This window comes from Rhinopithecus roxellana, chromosome 1, assembly GCF_007565055.1.
Source record: "Rhinopithecus roxellana isolate Shanxi Qingling chromosome 1, ASM756505v1, whole genome shotgun sequence".
Taxonomy (NCBI): Eukaryota; Metazoa; Chordata; class Mammalia; order Primates; family Cercopithecidae; genus Rhinopithecus; species Rhinopithecus roxellana.
In genome coordinates this window covers 121,234,418-121,254,888 of record NC_044549.1, presented here as the reverse complement: position 1 = coordinate 121,254,888, position 20,471 = coordinate 121,234,418, and the positions used below count along the sequence as shown (strand labels likewise).

General features: G+C 34.0%; 1 protein-coding gene across 6 annotated transcripts in view; it reads right to left on the bottom strand.

Moving 5' to 3' along the window:
• Positions 1-20,471, bottom strand: part of PTPRC (protein tyrosine phosphatase receptor type C) — a 136,314-nt gene that overhangs the window by 12,003 nt on the left and 103,840 nt on the right. For all 6 annotated transcript variants that reach the window (XM_030929668.1, XM_030929673.1, XM_010358238.2 and 3 more), the window contains 11 exons: positions 17,412-17,520; positions 16,698-16,732; positions 14,120-14,229; positions 13,475-13,565; positions 13,308-13,384; positions 11,630-11,666; positions 11,435-11,532; positions 10,615-10,740; positions 3,804-3,961; positions 3,475-3,610; positions 1,641-1,790 (listed from right to left, as the gene is read on the bottom strand). In XM_030929668.1, the coding sequence (XP_030785528.1) occupies positions 1,641-1,790; positions 3,475-3,610; positions 3,804-3,961; positions 10,615-10,740; positions 11,435-11,532; positions 11,630-11,666; positions 13,308-13,384; positions 13,475-13,565; positions 14,120-14,229; positions 16,698-16,732; positions 17,412-17,520 (1,127 nt within the window). The remainder of the gene's footprint in view (positions 1-1,640; positions 1,791-3,474; positions 3,611-3,803; positions 3,962-10,614; positions 10,741-11,434; positions 11,533-11,629; positions 11,667-13,307; positions 13,385-13,474; positions 13,566-14,119; positions 14,230-16,697; positions 16,733-17,411; positions 17,521-20,471) is intronic.

The window sequence follows — 20,471 nt, the reverse complement described above, 5'->3', positions numbered from 1 at the left end:
CCTCCCTCGTGTGGCCAATTTGCTTTTTATTTTCCACCTCAGTCATCATTCATCTGTAAACACCCTCAACTTGTTTGCCTCACTACTTTCAAATAGACACTTTTCAAAATCTAGATAGGTTTAACTCAACTATCTGCACACACAGCCTCTACCCTCAAAGAGCTGAATGCTGCTATAGAAAACAATACAACCAACTGACTAATTCCCTTTAAACTCATAACCATAAATTTACACGATCAAATGATAACTTCTGGCAATCTTACTGCCTCAGCCTAGGGAGATTGCTTTTCTACTTTGAGATAACTAGTTCATACCCTTCCTCAAGCATTAAGCTCTTCTTTGCCCTACTCGATCCTGTATCTCTCAACTCTCAAGTGATGATCTCGCCTCATATTTTCTTGAAAAATGAAAGATCATCAGGCAAGCGCTGCCTCAACTTCCCAATACCAGATTGACCGACCGACTTGCATCTCTACCCTCATCTTCTGTCTTACTGTCTGCTTAAATGGAATAATTTCACTGCTTCTATCTGTGATCTGGATCACATCCTCTCATCCGTCTTCCCGTGACCACTTGCAGATCATTTTGACTCCTGTGCCTAGGATTGTACTTGGCACACAGCAGAAACTCAAGCACATTTGTTTAGTGAAAAAAAAGTCTGTCTTTTATATAGTAAATAAACATTCATAAGAATGTTTAACTTAAATGTATAACTGTCTCTAAACAGCGTATGTGTTTATGTGGATTAGTAGGGCAGGTATAAAGTATATTGAATATGGTTGATGTATCAGCTAGAAAAGCAAGAAAACAACAATAAAACACTACTCTGCTTGAGACTACCCTGTGCCTGCTAGTTCTTCCATTGTAAGTACAGGTCTTCTGAGGTATTGAGTCACTTGGTGATTACTGCATGCTCTACCTCCACCCCCATCTTAACCCCACTTTGATCCTAAACATTAAATGGTTCTGCATCTGACTAAAAGCATACTCCTGGTCTTTCGAAACTCTGAATTTACCAGTTTGGTACATTACAGAATGACCCAGTAAACTGGAAATCATAAGTGGAAGAAAAAAAACACAAAACACTTTTTTGACAACGGAGCAATTTGAGGACAGATACGCCAACTTTCTGAAATTACAGTGAACTACATGCTAGGTTAGCTGTCAGAATAATTGCCTAATAAATAGGTTAGGACACATGTACTTATCCTTTACTGTCTGTCTGGAAGCTCCAGCCAGTTCAACTTCCTAAGCAGTCATAAACTCTTCTAATGATTTCCTTTACAAACGAAAACCAGATACGGTTTTTAAAGGTGATATACTATATTGCCTTTGGCAGATGAGTTTTGTGGTTATATACTGTTATTTTGACACTTTATTTTATACCAACTTAATGAGGAATGACTGAAAGTGTTAGCAATACAGTCAGATTTCTGGGTCTAAAGAAATCTATATAATTGTTGTGTGAATTCAGGCATTTCTCTTAACTCGCTGTGTCCTAGTTTTCTCATCTGTGCTCCACTGGTTATCGTGAGGACCAAACGCAAGCGCTATGTCAAGTGCATAGCAAACGCCTAGAAAGTAGATGACACTCAGTAAAAGTTGCCTGTAATTATTATTATTGTTGTCACTATCATTACCTGGAATTCAGCCTCCAGTGGAGATGGTTCACTGGGTGGATCCCTTTTCTTCATGTTATGTAGATATGGATGTAATTCAGACAAATTCACTTCTGTTTCTCCAAACTGATTGTATTCAACCAAAGCCTGATGGATCAAGATGTACTGGGCCTACAATTTCAGGAAAAAATACAGATAATTAACTAATAATTTAGAGTCCTGCAAGTCATATTTAAATAAAATACACATTCTCCATAATTTTGCTCATATTGGAACAATACATGGCAAAGCAAACTGATATCTATAATATTTATGTGAGATCTATAATATTCTGGAAGTTCACTCTCAGAGTTTTCTGGAATATGAGCAAATTCTATTTTCAGATTATTTTTTCAGAAAAATTACTTTACAAATAGATTATCCATGTACTCTGTATTGCACAACTTTTATTCCTAAAAACTAAAGAACATTGTATGTGACTTCATTTAGTAATTATTGGGACAATAAGTCAAATTACTGAATGTAAAACCATAATAAATTTCACAGTATATTCAAGAGGTAAAAAAGCAAGTTGTTATTCCTTAGAAAACCTTTTTAAATAGTTTTTAGAACTTTCAAAATAAGAAAATTATTTTTTAATATGAAAATTATTTTTTTAATCCAATATGCCAAACCCAGATTTAACCACTCTTAATTGCTTATTTTGTTTGAATCCAGTATTTTCAAGGAAATAGTATACTTCTGATAATCCTCTTTAACTACCACCTTTAGTTCCCTGAATTTGGCAGTATCTTTCCACTGTATTTTATTTTCCACTGTAAATCATCTCTTTTTATCTGGTTAACAATTTGTTTTCATATTTCTACTCTGCTATCTATGCATCTATAATCATAAGCACTGTACATTTTTGTGCTTTAAAAAAATCACATAAATTATATCTTTTAGTTTCATGTGCCAACTTTACTCACTCATTGTTTTCATCTGAGCATCTCTCCAAATAGACAGACACAAACCTAGATTATTGCTTTCTACCACAACACAGCATTTGTTGTACAGAGAGTTCACATGTCCAAATTTTGTTTTCCTATTCCTCTATTGATACATATTTATGGTGTTTCCATTCTTTCATTGGTACATATTTCAGTTTTTTCTTTTTTCTTTCTTTTTTTTTTTTTTTTTGCTATTCTTGCAAATGTTTCTAGTTGTTGCTTCTCTTGGGTATGTGCACATATGTGATTTTTGTGGGGTCAAATACAGACATTTTCAGTAATAACCATCACTTACAATCACCAAATGCATAGCATGTGCCAGAGACTTGTTTAAGTGCTTTACTTGTATTACTTTTGGGGTTATAAGTCTGTGAGGTATTATCATTGCCTCCATTTTACAGATGACTTAACTGAGGCTCAGTCAGACTAAAAATACTTAATAAATAATACCACTCACCCTTGTATTAATAATTAAAAGCAAGATTTGGAACCTGAAAGTGTAGTTTCTAAAACTAGGCAGTTGACTACTATACTATTCTGTCTCTTCAGCTTAATTTTATGAGATGATGCCAAATCTGTTTTCAGCATTTTTAGTTTTCTTGCCAATCTGATATATGTTAATGGCAGTTCATTATTTTAAAAAGTATATGTTTTGTGGTCATCTTTCTTCCACAGTACTTTTAGGCACTAATGAAAAATGCTTCTGAGTATTTCTGGTGATTACCACATGTTTTAGTTTTCAGGAAATCGTCTACTCTTTGAAGTTGCGAAGAATTTCGATTTTTAAAAATATCATTATTATCACTTGGAAAAGATTTAAGTCCAAAAAACCGAAGTGAGAATAATCACTAAAGGTTAGAACATACCTCTACTTGAACCATTAGGCATCTCTGTCGCCTTAGCTTGACAACGTAACCATAAACATCTACTTTGTTCTCGGCTTCCAGGCCTTCTAGCATGGCATCAATTCCGATATAGGTGCCTGTGCGCCCGACACCAGCACTGGCAAACCAAGCAAAAAAAAGGTAAAGGCATGGTCATGGTAAAGCTGTCAGGTGTGAAATAGATATAAAAATCTAAGTTTCTCCCATAGGTTGTTTCCCAAAATAGCAATTGACAAAGGGAAATATGTCTCTAACAGCCCTAGGCAGGTGAATTCTGTTGGAGATGTTGTTGTTGATTTTGTTTTTCCTACCTGCAGTGCACCACAATGGGACCACTGAAGAAATTGCTGAAGGCATTCACTCTCCTTCTCAGTTTGAGGAGCAAGTGAGGATCCTCAGGCACCCCGTGGTCTGGCCAGCTGGTAAACTGAATGTGAGTCACCTCTCTTCCAGTTGCTTTTTCTTTTTTCTAGTCAAGAGATAATATATTCTTTGAAATGATTTTTTAAAGCAGACTATGAAACATAAATAAGTGGAAGGGAGTACCAGTACAAAGTCTCCTTCTGTAAACATAAACTGCTCAAAAGAGTTCATAATTTCCTCAGGTGTCTTATACATCTTCTCAGCCATGACTGCATTTTCCTTTTTAATCAATAACTAGTAGTTAAGATATCGTGCAGGACTTGCTTGCACTACCCTGTAAGCAATAACTTAGCAGTAAGGTAAGTAAGGTAAAGAAAGTATAACTAAAATTTCTAGGAACTTGCATGCTGTCAAGCCAAAAAAAAAAAAAAAAAAAAAAAACCCGAAACAAGCATACACCATAAAAGGGGGGTGCGTGGCTGGAAGCTTTTTAGATGTGTGTTTAAAATGATACGGTAACGGTCATTCTCACAGCTGTTTAAAATAATTCTACTTGATAGGCCAGCAAGCAGGACTAATTCTTATGTGAGCAAAGTCTGATTATTTGATGAACATTGTATTCCTTAGACCTTCACATGGTAGCACTGTCAACTCAGAATGTAGAGAGAGGACTGAGGAAAGTCAGCCCCAGGTTACCATTCAGGTTTGTTCTAATTTCAAGGTAACCACCACAAGATGCATAAGTCATAATTCTCTCACCAGGTATAAAGAACCATCTACATTTAGATAACAAAAGAAACATACACACTAAGTTAATTAACACCAGTAAATCCAGACTACAGAATGTAGCCAGATAGGCATCAACCTAGAAATATACCCTAATATCTATGGATCCAGTGCCTTTGTGGCTTAGTCAAACAAGTATTTAGCCAGAAACTATTAATAGGATTGTTTCACAGTACTCTGTAGACATAACAATGAGTAATACCATGGAAATCTAAGAAGACCTATGGAGACATATAGAGTAAGTCTGTTTCTCCTATAGAAAATATTTCTAGACTATACAAAAATAAAATTTAGATTGCTAAAAGGCTTACAATAAATGAAATTAAGAGAAAATCTTAACCCCCTATATAAAGACTTGTATTTTTTTAACAGCTCTATTAGATGTTTTACAGTCTTGATAGGTTGCATGTATCCAGGAATTTATCCATTTCTTCTAAGTTTTCCAATTTATTAGCATATAACTGTTCATAGTAGCATCTAATAATCACTTAAATTTCTACAGTATCAGTGGCAATGTCTCTTTTTTCATCTGTGACTCTATTTATTTGAGTCTCCACTCTTTTTCCCTTAGTCTGGCTAAAGGTTTATCAATTTTATCTTTTTTTTTTTTCTTTTTTTGAGATGGAATCTCGCTGCAAAGCCCAGGCTGGAGTGCAATGATGCAATCTTCACTCACTGCAACCTCGGCTTCCCAGGTTCAAGTATTCTACTGCCTCAGCCTCCCAAGTAGCTGGGATTACAGATGTGTGCCACCACACCTGGCTAAATTTTTTCTTTTTTTTAAAACATTTTTAGTAGAGATGGGGTTTCACCATATTGGCCAGTCTGGTCTCAAACTCCTGACCTCAAGTGATACAGCCACCTTGGCCTCTTAAAGTACTGGGATTTCAGGCATGAGCCACTGCACCCGGCCTGTCAATTTTATCTCTTTTTAAAAGATAAAATTTTATTTCATTGATGCTTTGTATTTTTTTTTATTTCAATTTCACTTATTTCTACTTTGATCTTTATTATTTTTTTCTTCCAATTTACCGTTTGGTTTGTGCTTGCTTTTCTAGTTCTTTGAAATGTCTCATGTCGTTTATTTGAAATTTTTCTTTTTTAATGCAGGTGCTTACTCTTACAAACTTTTCTCTTAGTGCTGCTTTCACTGTATCACATAGGTTTTCGTTTGTTGTGTTCCCATTTTCATTTATTTTGAGAAATTTAAAAATTTCCTTAGTGATTTCCTCATTGAATCAGTGGTCATTGAGGAATACATTGTTCACTCTCCACAAGTTTGTATAGTTTCCAAAATTCTTGTTATTGATTTCTAGTTTGATTGTAGTCAAAGAAAAGTTTATATAATTCATTTCTTAAAATTTTATAAGACTTGTTTCATAGCATAACACAAGGTATGTCCCTGAGTATGATCCATGGATCTGAAAAATGTGTATCCTTCAGACATTGGTTGAAGTGTTCTATAAATGTCTATTAGGTTCATTTGATCTAAAATGCAAATTAAGACCAATGTTTCTTTGTTGATTTTCTTCCTGGGTGATCTGACTAATGCTGAAAGTAGGGCGTTGAAGTCTCCAACTACTATTGTATTGGAGTCTATCTCTCTCTTTAGCTCTAATAATATTTGCTTTATATATCTGTGTGCTCCAGTATTAGGTGCATATATATTTACAATTGTTATATCCTCTTGCTGAGTTGACTCCTTTATCATTACATAGAGACAATCAATGTCTCTTTTATTCGTTTTTGTGTTGAAATACACCTGTGTGATATAAGTATAGGTACTCCTTCTCTTTTTAGGTTTCCATTTACATAGAATATAATTTTCCATCTCTTATTTTAAGTCTGTTTGTGTCTTTACAGGTGAAGAATGTTTCTTGTAAGCAACAGATTGTTGGGTCTTGTTTTATTAATCTATTCAGCTACTCTATGTATTTTGTTTACAGAGTTTAGTACACTGATATTCAATGTTATTGTTGATAAATAAAGACTTACTCCTGCCATTTTGTTATTTCTTGTATGGTTATTTTGTGGCCTCCTCTTCCTTCTTTCTTTTCTTCCTGTCTTCCTTTAAGTGAAGGTGATTTTTCTCTGGTGGTCTGTTTTAATTTCTTGCTTTTTATTTTTATGTATCTGTTGAATGCTTTTGGATTTGGGGTTATCATAAGGCTTGCAAACAATATCTTATAATTCATTATTTTACACTGAAGACAACAGAGATTGTGTAAACAAACTAACAAGCAAAGTGTAATATAATGAAAATGCTACATTTTAACTTCATTCCTCCATTTTTTATCATTTTCTTATTTCAATTCATTTATTATTTTGTTCTCTGTGTCTTGAAAAGTTGGTGTCACCATTATTTTTGGTACCCAAAACCTGAACAGAGAACAAGTAATGAGATGGAGGTTCTAATGAAAAGTTTCCCAGCAAAGAAAAGCCCAAGACCTAATGGCTTCATTACTGTATTTTACCAAACATTTAAAGAAGAACTAATACCAATTCTACTCAAACTATTCCAAAAAATGGAAGAGAAGGGAATTCTTCCAAACTCATTCTACAAAGCCAGTATTACTCTGATACCAAAACCAGACAAATGCACATCAAGAAAAAGAAAACTACCAGTCAATATCCCTGCAAAAAGCCTCAACAAAATACTAGCAAACTGAATTCAACAACACATTAAAAATATCATTCGTCCTGATCAAGTGGCATTTATCCAAGGGATGCAAGGATGGTTCAATATACACAAATTAATTATTGTGATACATTCTATCAACAGAATGAAGGACAAAAGACATATGATCATTTCAACTGATGCTGAAAAATTATTTCATAAAATTCAACATCTCTTCATAGTAAAAAACTCTCAAAAAACAGGATAATGAAGGAACATACCTCAACAGAATAAAAGTCACATATGACATACCCGCAGCTAGCATCATACTAAATGAGAAAAAACTGAAAGCCTTTCTTCTAAGATCTGAATAAAGACAAGGATGCCCACTTTCACCACTGTTGTTCAACATAGTACTGGAAGTCCAAGCTAGAGCAATCAGACAAGAGAAAGAAACACATGGCATCCAAATTGGAAAGGAAGAAGTCAAATTATCCTTGTTTGCACATTATATGATCTTATATTTGCAAAAACCTAAATACTTCACCAAAAAAACTATTAGAACTGATTCACAAATTCAGTAAGATCATAAGACACAAAATCAACATTAAAAAACAGTATTTTTATATGCCAACATAGAACTATCTGAAAAAGAAATCAAGAAAGTAATCTCATTTGCAGTAGATAAAAACAACATAAATACCTAGGAATAAACTTAACCAAAGAAGTGAAAGATCTCTACAATGAAAACTGGGAAATATTGATGCAAGCAATTGAAGAGGACATAAAAAATGGAAAGCTATTCCATGTTCAAGACTCAGTATTGTTAGAATGTTCATACTACTCAAAACTATCTATAGATTCAATGCAATCTCTATCAAAATACCAATAATATTCTTTACAAGTAGAAAAAATAATCCTAATATTTATATGAAACCACAAAAGACCCAGAATAGCCAAAGCCATCCTGAGTGAAAAGAGCAAAACTAGAGGAATCACAATACCTGACTCAAAATTATACTTCAGAGCTATAGTAACCAGAACAGCATGGTACTGGCATAAAAACATACATAGAGCAATGAAACACAATAGAGAACACATAAATAATTCTATAAGTCTACAGTGAACTCGTTTTTGACAAAGGTACCAAGAATATGCATTGGGGAAAGGACAGTCTCCACAATAGATTGTACTGTGAAAACTGGATACTCATATGTGGAAGAATGAAACTAAACCCCTACCTCTTGCTGTATGTAAATATTAAGTAAAACATGGATTAGACTTAGATATAAGACCTTACTCTATGAAACTACTAAAAGAAAATGTTGGAGGAACTCTCCAGGACATTGGTTTGTGCAAAATTATTGAATAATGCCCCACGAGCGCAGGCAAACATAGCAAAAATGAACAAGTAGAATTACATCACGTTAGAAAGCTTCTGTACAGCAAAGAAAACAATCAACAAAGTGAAGAGATAAGCCACAGAATGAGGGAAAATATTTTCCAACTCTCCGTCTGACAAAGGACTAATATCCAGAATACATAAGAAGCTTATAGAACTTTATAATAAAAAAATCTAATAATCTGATTTTTAAACAGGCAAAAGATCTGAATAGACATTTCTCAAAAGAAGACATACAAATAGTAAACAGTTATATAAAAAGGTGGCCAATATTATTTATTATCAGAGAAATGCAAATCAAAACTATATTAAGTTATCACCTTGTTCCAGTTATAATGACTTATATATAAAAGACAGCCAAGAATGAATGCTTGCAAGGATGTGAAGAAAAGAAAACCCTCAGACAATATTGGTAAGAAAGTAAATTAGTACAACAACTATGTAAGACAATTCGGAGGTTTAAAAAAAAAAAAAAAAAACTCAAAATAGCACTACCATATGATCCAGCAATCCCACTGTTAGGTATATACCTCAAAGAAAGGAAACAGTAGATTGAAGAGATATCTGCACTCCCATGTTTATTGGAACACTATTCATAATAGTCAACTTTTGGAAAGAACCTAAGCATCAATCAACAGATGAATGGATAAAGAAAATGTAGTACATATATACAATGAAGTATTACTCAGCCATAAAAAGGGGTAAGATATAGTCATTTGCAACAACATGGATGGACCTGGACGACTTACATTAAGTGAAATAAGCCAGACACAGAAATACAGACTTCATATATTGTTACTTATTTGTGGTAGCTAAAATTTGAAATAATTGAACTCTTGGATATACAGAGTAGAATGATGGTTATCGAAGGATGGGAAGGGTATAGCAGGGGTGGAAATGGTGATGGTTAATGTGTACAAAAATATAATTAGATAAAAAGAAGAAGATCCAGTATTTGATAGCACAACAGGGTGACTATTCAACAATAATTTATTATACATTTCAAAATAAACAAAAGAATATAATTGGATTGTTTGTAACACAAAGAAAGGATAAATGCCTGGGATAATGGATGCCCCATTTACCCTGATGTGATTGTTATGCATTGTATGCCTGCATCAAAACATCTCATTTACCCCATAAATATACCTACCATGTACCCAAAAAAATTAAAAATAAAATTCATTTGTTGGAAATAAAAGATACATTTTACATACCATAAAGTTCACCAGTTTAAAATGTACAATTTGGTATTCATATTACATTTACTAAATGTACAACCATCACCTTTATATCTAAAAATAGAACATTTTCATCATCACAAAATAAAAGGCTGTTCTTATTTGCAGCCACTCCCCATTTCTGTTTGACGTCCTCAGCTCCAGGCAACCACTGGTCTACTTTCTGTCTTTATTGGCTTGCCTATTGTGGATTTTTCATATAAATGGATTTATATAATATACATGATGACTTCCATTTTAACTATTATCTAAGGCCACAATGACCTCCTTATTTTCTGAACTAAACATTCCATCTCTGCTGCATAGTTAGAACTTTATACTTCTTACAGTGTTCTCTATTTCTGTCATTTCTCTTATGGAAAAATATAATTTTTTTCAGAAAAGTAGAAACTCACTGACAATAAGGACAAATTGCTTATTCTTTTAATAATTTGATTATGTATTCAACACATTTAATGGACCTTCCCTCTTTTTGTAATACGTCCAGGGTCACGGTATCATACTTTCGATTTGACTTGGACAAAAACGTCTTGACCAGTGACTTAAATTTGACCCTATTGGCTTTTGTCATTGTTCTAACCACAGTTTTTCATCCTAAAGGTTATCAGAAATAATTTTTCCTGATATATTTTAATTTCTCATATGTAATATTCCATAATTATATTTTTATAAAAACAGTATCAAAACAAAAATTATGTAAAAGGCAAACTCACATTTACAATGTTCAATTTCTGAATGATGTAATCTGGACATCTTTTGTGCTGGTTGATCTTTACAACAACATCTCCAAAAGCCCGAGTGCCCTCTTCCATTGACGGCCAGTATTCTGCACACTTGTTCTATATTTTAAAAAATTATTAAGTATTTCAATTTTTAATTTAAGCCAATTTTTATCCAACTTTCTTTAAAGAGTGAAAACAAAACCTATACTCATTTGAAATTCTCAAAACATTTGTGTAGTTCAAGCACATATAAACCTTAAGCTGTGATGCTTAAAATCTATGTTCTATTTTCCATTTATGAGTCCTGTAGAATGTCCTTCACACATTTTAGTGAGATGATCTTTCCAGGCTTACATGCATGTTAAGAGAGGACACAATCATTTGTCAGCAAAAAAGATGTGATTGCTTGTGGTTAATTTTAGGTAGGGGGACAGAGAGGCTTTTACTCCTAAAGTCACATTACATGACTCACCACCTATCTGCCCAAGGTTAGTTTTGTTTCGAATATTAAGTTCTTGTGAAGCTAAAACAGTGAAATTTACTGAACTTATAACAATACTGCAAAGAAACAGGAATCAAGTTTAATTAATCGGAAGCCTTGAAATTTTATGCATACAGACATATATTTATTTGTATGTTAAAAGTTTCAGTTTTCTACATGTATGAAAAATTTAAATAAAAGTTAACACTGATTAAAATAGAGAACTCTCTGTTTAGTCATGAGGCAGATATACGCGGCTTTTCAAAATGCCATTCAACATTTTATTTTCCTAACCCCAAGATCCACACTATGAATCTTCTTGGTTCTTACCCTGTTTCCTTCTTCACATCGAGTGACCATGACAATAACTGTGGCTTTCTGTTCCCAAATCATCCTCCAGAAATCATCAACAGTTTCATCCCTGGGACCTATGAGGTAAACAAATAAAAGCTGTTAAGAAATGTTTTTTTAAAAGTGCTATAAAACAATTTTTCAAAAAGAATATTGGATTATCAAAGAAATTACCTTGTGCAGCAATGTATTTCCTGGGTTCTTTGAAACCCTATTGAAAACACATGCAAAGATATGTCATTTGCTGAACATTCAATTACTCATCAACATGAAAAATTGTGAGTTAGAGGAATTGCTCTAGATCCATCATTTTGTGATTGTGAATTTCTCTGGGCAGTTTCAAAGTATTAAGGGGATCTTATTAATTGGTGGTCAGGCATTTAATTGTGCTCAACATGTTAGCATTTGCAAAGAATATTCATGACTTTCATGTATCTTTGCTGTAAACTTCAAACAGTTTTAACACTAGGCTTCATCTTCATCTGGGATGCTGTTGTAATTTACAAAAGTGCTCTAGACATTTCAACATTTTATATCCTGCCAACTCTTATAGGATCATCTACCACTATTTAAACCTGCTCACCAGCCATGTAGTTACTTTTGGGATGTTTGTTAAATTTCTTACAACAAATCATTCTTGGATTTTACCCGCATTTTCACCTCTTAATTTCTGCTGGAATATGATGATTCCCTAGACTTCTCTGCCATTTCAGATAAGAGAACTTTCATTTCATTACCTACAATGTCTGCTTTCTCTGCTCCTGTTACCAAGATAAAGGAGGACAGAGGCAGATAAAATATTATACTGGCTTCTTCCAGAATTATCTCAGACTCCTAAATTCATCTAAACAATGAAAGGAGCTCTTCAGAAAGAGGTGGCCTTTACCATTGGATTAAATTTGAAACATGGGTCACAAGAATTCAACATTAATTTAAGTAACTTCCTGAAACTTCTACCTCATGACACAGTATTGCGCATACATTCATTTAATAAGTATTCATTGAATAGCTACAATATGTTAGTCACCTATCTAAAAGCAGAAGAAACATGCTTTCTGGGAGCCCCAAGTTCCAATGGAGAAACCTAAATAACCTGATACCATAATTGCCATATATATTTGAATAGAAAATATAGTTGCTTCTGGTAGGTGAGGACACTGAGAAAATGGCAGATTTGGGGAGGAAAAAAGAATTTTTTCAGTCTGTATATATTTTTATACTGTTTAAAATTATTTAACCTATGTAATGCATTAATTATTTAACATTTGTATATAAATTAAAATTTAAAATATTTTAAATAAATTAACCACGTACAGACATTTACATTTCTGCATAAATCCAGTGGATAGATAGATGGTCAGTGTTGATGAGGAATGTGTGCTGAAATTTAGTGTGATTAAATTAAAGGATAACATTGTGGAGTCAGTCAGACTCTGGTTGAATTTCAACTCAAATATTTACCAGTTGTGTGAACAAGGACAAGGTAATTAACTAAACTGAGCCTCCCAGTCCTCACTTATACGGCATATGGCTGAGGCAAACGTGGGCTTCTTTTGAGAAATACATGCATAGATTATTTAGTCTAATATCTAGCACATAAGAGGCTTACCAGAGTATATTAAATTAATTCTTAATATAATTTTGTTTGTAGAGGAAAATTCTACATTATACCCAATACCAATAGTCACATAATAAATAACTATCCTTGCAAATATTAATAATTTCCTGTTTATATCAGTGACATATGGGTTCACTTCAAAATATTTTTAATAATATTTCTAAAATTTTGCCAAGACAAAGAAGGAGCTGAATGAAATATACAGGAATAAGAAAAATGCAAATTTTTACTCACATCAATATAGCTGGCATTTATGTAGTTTGACCCTGCATCTCCATTTATCTCAGAGAGTTCAACACGATTATAATCATCTGTTTAAGGAGAAGAAAAATAAACAAGTGAAATAATGAATAATCAAGTGGCCTAAATATATGGGAATTCAATACTGAGTAAGTACTCACAAGGAAGAATGTCAACATAACGGTTTTTATTCTGGTTAAAGGGCTTTCGAGCTTCCTTTATAGGAAACTTGCTGAACACCCGTGGGATGCTCTGAAAGAAACAATGATTTCTTAGATCACAGAAGATTCAGGAAAAATGATCGTTTTGAACAAATGAGATATCCTGTAAAATATTTTCCTCATATTGCTAAAAAAATTTGCTTAGAGTAATTGAAATTAAGATCAGGAATTATGTAACAATAAAATCACTTTTTTTAAAAAAAGTAATGATTGACAACTTTCAGAACAAATCTCTTGAGTAGGGACAAATTTAGGATTAGTCGTTGCGTCACTATCAAATTCATTTAAAAACAGATATTTGGATGAGTACTTAGAGTACAACTACAAAATCAGCCAAACACATTTTGTGACACAACTTCATAATACAATAAAGCATTACATTGAAATATTTACTAGCTCCACACTATAATCTCGTCAACCTCTATGATTCTCTCTTCTGGTTCATAGATATCTAATAATATCTATTTTGCTTATGTTGCAATATCTAGTGGGATAAATTATGAAGGCAAATTGCAATATAAATATATTTAAAATGGAATTGTCTTGATGTTGAATTTATCATCATATAACAAAAGCAACACACACCTGAAATTCAGCCAGAAAAAGTCTTCCTTCATCAGCAATCTTCCTCTTATATGTTTCCAACAAAATATCTGCATGGATTGGCTCCACATTCATCAGTTGTTTTTCATCATCTGGAAATATATTAAAGATTCAGTACTAGTTATACATGTCTTTCAGGTGGGCATACACGTTTCATTAAATTTACACCGTGTACTCAATCCTTTAGCTTCTTTCCTCCTCGTACACATTTCATCTGAGAAATCTCACTCACATACAAACATTTACCTACAAATCAATGACTGCTCAATCTTGTACTTCAGATCTCTTCCGGGCTTTATGTTGTTCCCTCTACCAGAATGTTCTTCCCCATTTTCTATGCTTAGAGAAGGGATCCCAGACTAAACATCACCATTATAAGGACATTCACATTTGTTTGATAATATGCATTTTATAGCAATTACCATACTTATTTATTTATAATACAATTATTATTTTTCTTTGTATTGTTTTCATTTTCAACTTGTGAAATGCTGTAAACATGCAAATGAAATAAGATAATATGATTAATACCCTTATACCCATGACTTAGCTTAATTTGATCATCTGTTTACACTAAACAGTGAAACAGTTGTGTTAATTCGTTTTGCTTCAAGTATATGAAACACATTATATACTATGTTTGTGAAATAACTTACTAAATAGTAAAAAACTGTACTAACTATAAAAAGCTATAATTGCATATGGAACTTGAAAACCAAATGCTTTAGAAAGGTAAGAGAATTTAATCTGTCACATATGTAAAAAGTATGTTTCTCCTACTCTTCCATGTACTACTGATAGTATTTCTTTCAATAATAATATTAATTTTACCCATTTATCATATAAAGAAAGAAGGTATCCATGAGGGTGACCCATTTATCTTACTGCCCACGGAAACTTTCTATCCAATTACAGCTATCAAACTGGCTATATGCAATTGTTTCTTTAGGTTGTTGGGAATGACTGGTATTCATTCATTCTGAACTGAGGGCCACATTCAGGGTTTCATGGGGTCTGAATGAGTAAATTCTACTGCATTCCAAGGTGTAATCAGTATCAATTTTGAGATAAAATATTTCATTGACACTTTCCAAGTCCACCTTAACTCCTTGAGATGGATTTTCCTTTTCTGCTCAGGTGTTTATTACTGATTGTGCTCTTCATTCCTCCCTCAGCTTATGAAAATGAATCCTCAGGATACCCTATCTCAGTGTTATTTATTCACTAATATTTATCAAATCCTAGGTACTCACTTTGGTACTGGGCATAAAGCAGTGAATAAGAAAAAAAGCCTCCATGCTTTCACAAAGCTTACATTCTAGTTAGGGGAGGATAATCAACAACCAAATGAATAAATATATAATAAGAGGTCAAATAGTGTTATACTCTGCAAAGAAAAATAAAGCCTTTTAAGGAGCACAAAAGATTCAACCCTAAAGTTTCTGCATAGAGACCTGGTACCTGCTATTACCAGAGGGAAACACTTCTAACACAGATTAACACAGAGGAGTTCTGAAATTATTCCTGTCTTAAGCATGAGAAAGCAAGCAAATTTCTTTATTGTAAACAAAGTTTCAATTTCTGTAAAGGTTCAACCTTGTCCCTTTTATTGGAATAAAAATCACATTTAAAAAAAATTAAATAATATAAATGTTGAAAAAAAAAGATAAACAAATTTGTTTTCTTCTCCTAAGTAAAACTGTTGTTCTTTGTCCTGTTCATAAACGTGTCTTTTTTTAGTGGGAGCAGCCACCATTCCACCCTGGCAGGGACTTGAGGAGATGTACCATCTCCCCATCTCTGCGACTTCCATCCACTCTTCCCTCCACCACTCCCTAATTTGTTGGTCCATTGGTTCCCCACAATCTTAACAAACCAGATTTCTGCCCTCGCACACAGTTTTCTATCTTCTATATATCTATAGAATCATACACATTCAACTACTAGGGCATGTATCAAATTACCGTCATATTTGTTGATATATCTGCTTTCCTCTATTAGATTACAAACACTTTAAGGGCAGAGTCTGTGCCTGTCACTACAGTACTCTCAGTACCTGGCACAATGCTTGGCGTACACTGGGAACTTCACAGGTGCTGAGTGAGTAAAGGAATTTAAGTTTTATCACTGTATCAACGGAAGTCCAAGTTAAATTAAAAATGCCCAGTTCTTATTTAAAATGAATGGGACTGGGCGCAGTGGTTCATGCCTGTAATCCCAGCACTTTGGGAGGCCAAGGTGAGTGGATTATTTGAGGCTAGGAGTTCGAAAACAGCCTGGGCAACATAGTGATATCCCATCTCTACTAAAAATACAAAAAGTAGCTGGGCCTCGTGGTTTGTGTCTGTAATCCCAGATACTTGGGCAGCTGAGGCACAACAGAATTGCTTGAACCTGGAGGCGGAGGCTGCAGTAAGCAGAGATTACACCACCACACTTCAGCCTGGGCGACAGAACGAGACTCTGTCTTAAAATAAATATAAATAAATAAATGAAATAAAATGAATGGATTCAAATGCAGGGGAAGGAATATTCATCAGCAAAAAATATGCATACTTACCCCTTTCAACAAGCTCCTGTTGTTCATCCAAATTGCTGTGAAAATAGGAAAAATAAGTTTCTATATTCTCAAGAAGCACAGAATTCAGTTGGTATTCAACTTACATTTAATGAATATATTGAAGGGAAAGGAAGGAAGTCAGGGAGAAGAAAAAGAGAAGAGAGGAAGGGAGAAGAGGAAAAGAGGGAAGGCAGGAAGAGCCTGGAGCAGAGGGAGGACAGAAGGATGGGAGAGAGGAGAGTCAAAGAGGAGAGAGGAAGGTGAGGGAGGAAAAGAAACAACCAAGACTTGTCTGCTAAACGCACACAAGTAGCCAAATGATTTTATTTTAAATCTTCTGTTTTTCATAAGATGTGGTTGTTTCTGGCCAACGAAACACATTAACTTCCCCAGACATCTCCCTCCTTTCTTTTGCTTTTGTCACTCCTAGATCCCTCTGACCCACTTTGTACTGAAAAACACACACATTCTTTTCACTGGTTATTATTAAACAAGTCCACAACATTATTAGTAAATTAAGAAAATAATATTAATTCAAACCAATAAAACCATACTAAAAGTTTTTGATTAAAAGTTCTGTCATGAAATGGGCTTTATGCTGTCTTCTCTCAAGTTCACATATTTCATTTAACTGGTTCCCTCACTGCCATATGGATATGCATTTGCACCATTACTACTACCATTATTATTTGAAAATTCATAATCAACTCTTACCAGGATCTTTTCTTATGTAGATCATAGATTTTATAGAGAACAACAAGTAGAGCTATTGATGTCACAATAATCAGAAATGCCAGAAATGTTATCAGTGCCTTAGAATTATCTAGAAATGAAAAATAATACATTCAGAGAACCATTGTCAAACAACTTGCTAGACTGGTGGAATAATCACCTCCAAAGTATTTACATTTGAATATTTTTCAATTTATTGTGAGGTTTTAAAAAAATAAACATTTTAGAATAAGGTCAAATACAAAAAGTTTTAATTCTGTGATTTTGGCCATATTGTTCAGAACCAATAAAAACATTTTATATTTAAGGAGAATAAGAACAGAAGAACAATTCTCTTTCTCTTGATTAAATAAAGTTCTTTTATAAGACATATTTAAATTTAATTCTCTTTTTTTCAGACACTTCATTTTGAAGGGATCAAGGAGGTAATCCAGCTATTATAATTTTTGGAGACAAACGCATATAGTTTAACTTTGTATGCAGAAGAAGGTAGTCTCTTAAGGGGATGAGAAAGACTTCTACTTCACAAAGATAAACCCTCTTACCTGTTCATTGAGGTGTAAAATCAATTCAAGAGACAAAAATGGTTTCATTCTGTAGTTAGGATAAGACTTACCCTGACTTAAATATTCACTAAGTTTAATGTGAAATCCTGGCTTTTTCTAAGGAAAGGGCATAGAAGAGAGGGTGTATTGGAAATATCTCCAGTCTATTCACCTTTTCTTACGTAGTGAAAATGCAGCAAAATAATGCGGTGACTTAAGAGCCTCAGCTCCAGAGCCAGACTGCTTAGCTTCCAATCCTAGCTCTACCACTTCTTAGTTGGGAACTTGGCCAGATTCCTTATTATCTTTGTCCCTCCTTTCCCAAAATCCCAAAATGTGACTAAAGATGTTGATTCACAGTAAACACATAGCACGGTGGCTGGGACATAGTAAGCACTGATTATTCACTATTCATAAAAAATATTTTTGGCTTTTGGTCGTCTGCCAAACTCAGCTCTGGGTACTTAGGATATCTACAAAAAGAAAAACAAGAGTCCTGTTCTCATGGAACTTACTCGCTAGAGAAGAAAAATAGATAACTAATAATAAACAGAAGAAATAAGTAAATGGTCAAGTAGGTTAGAAGATAAGAAGGGCTGTGAAGATAAAAAGGAAGACAGTCCGTGGAAATGCTACAAAATATAAGGCAGAAAAAAATAGTAGTTTTCAGGAAATTTGCATTCTCTTTGGGGGAAACAGACACTAGAAAGGTAACTGAACAGACAGGCACAGTGGTTTACCCCTGTAACCCCAGCACTTTGGGAGGCTGAGGTGGGTGGATCACTCGAGGCCAGGAGTTTGAGAGCAGCCTGGCCAACATGGTGAAACCTCATCTCTACTAAATATACAAAAAAATTAGCTGGGCATGGTGTGTGTCTGTAATGCCAACTACTTGGGAGGCTAAGACATGAGAATTACTTGAACCCAGGAGGCAGAGGTTGCAGTGAGCCAAGATTGCACCACTGCACTCCAACCTGGACGACAGAGCAAGATTCTGTCAAAAAAGAAAAGAAAAAAGAAAGGCAAGTGAACAAATGAAATAATGATGTATTTTTTCATATAGTCTGAAAAAAGTAAGAAGGGTGATAAGGAAGTAGAGGGGACGTATTTTATGTGTGGTGAGTGGAGGCCTTGAGCATGAGAGAGTTTTTCCACAACTGGAAAGATGGAAATGACTCTATCAAGCAAACAGCTGCCAGAAACAGTTCATCTCATGATCAAAATTTCTGTAACTGGGAATTCATACAAATAGGAATATTGAAAGTAATTTCAGATAGAGACTGTAAGACCTGAGCTTGAATTCAGGCTCTGTCATTTCTTTGGCTCATATAGCAAATAGATTAAATTATCCAAACTTGAGTTTCCTCATATACAAAATAGAAATAATTTTATCTCCCTTAAAGGGGTATTTATACTGCCGGCAAATATAAAGATGGATGGATAGATGAACGTGAATATATAGGTGGATGGCAGTGAACATTTTTAGGCAAGAAGTTCTTATTGCAATAGGCTCCTAAAATGACCCATAGTGTTCCTTGTCTTATCTCTATCTCAAATTCTTTTCACTGAAATTGTCAATCCATACCAGTGATTACTAGTATACGTATATCAATCAGCATGATTGTTTCCAGATTTTGTGAATAAAAACCTCATCACAGGCAACATCTAACCTCTAGAATACTCTGAAGTGAGATTTTGCAAGAAACTGCAAATGGCTATAAGTTAGCATTCCAATCCATAATAATTAATTAAATTAGGTTATAAAAAATATTAAGCAGCATAAGACTTTTCTCGATAAACTTAATAATAAAATAGCCAAGTCTCCAGATAAAGCTTGCATTCTAAGCACACATGTGTTTCCCCCTTCTTTCCAGGAACTCTGCTAATATTAAAGAACTGAAAATGTCGTAGATCTATAATGACAGAGAAAATGAGAGAAGGGAAATCAGAGGTAGAGCAATTTCAACAAGTTGTAGAAGGTAGAAAACAAAGGAAAGGAGGCCACAGCCTAAATCAAAGGAACAGATTCCATTTGCTCAGAATGCCTGAGTCTCAGGTTTGAAAGTGACATATGCAGTAAATGTGAAACACGGGTCAGAACATGGAAGTCAAATGTCTATTTACAACAACAAATACAACAAATATCTTCTTGAAAAAATACTACCAGGGAGGAGAAGACAGAAGGAAAATTAAATGAAAGCAGTGAGAGACTCAGAATAAAGTCAGGCCCAGAACAGAGAAGGGATGAGGTGCAGGACTAAAATTAGGAGGACAATGTAATTGTCCACATATGCAATAGTTGGACACCTATCTTCCCGTCCTACTGTGAGAAGAACCACTTTTTCATACTTTACCGTATGACAAGGAGTAGGGTGATTCTGGAGATTAATTTCTGGAGATTAATTGATTGTTGGTGATAATGAATGATATCAGAAAAAAACAAATCAGCAATATCATAGGAAATCTCCTCAGTCACCAAGATCTTCTAAGGACCACA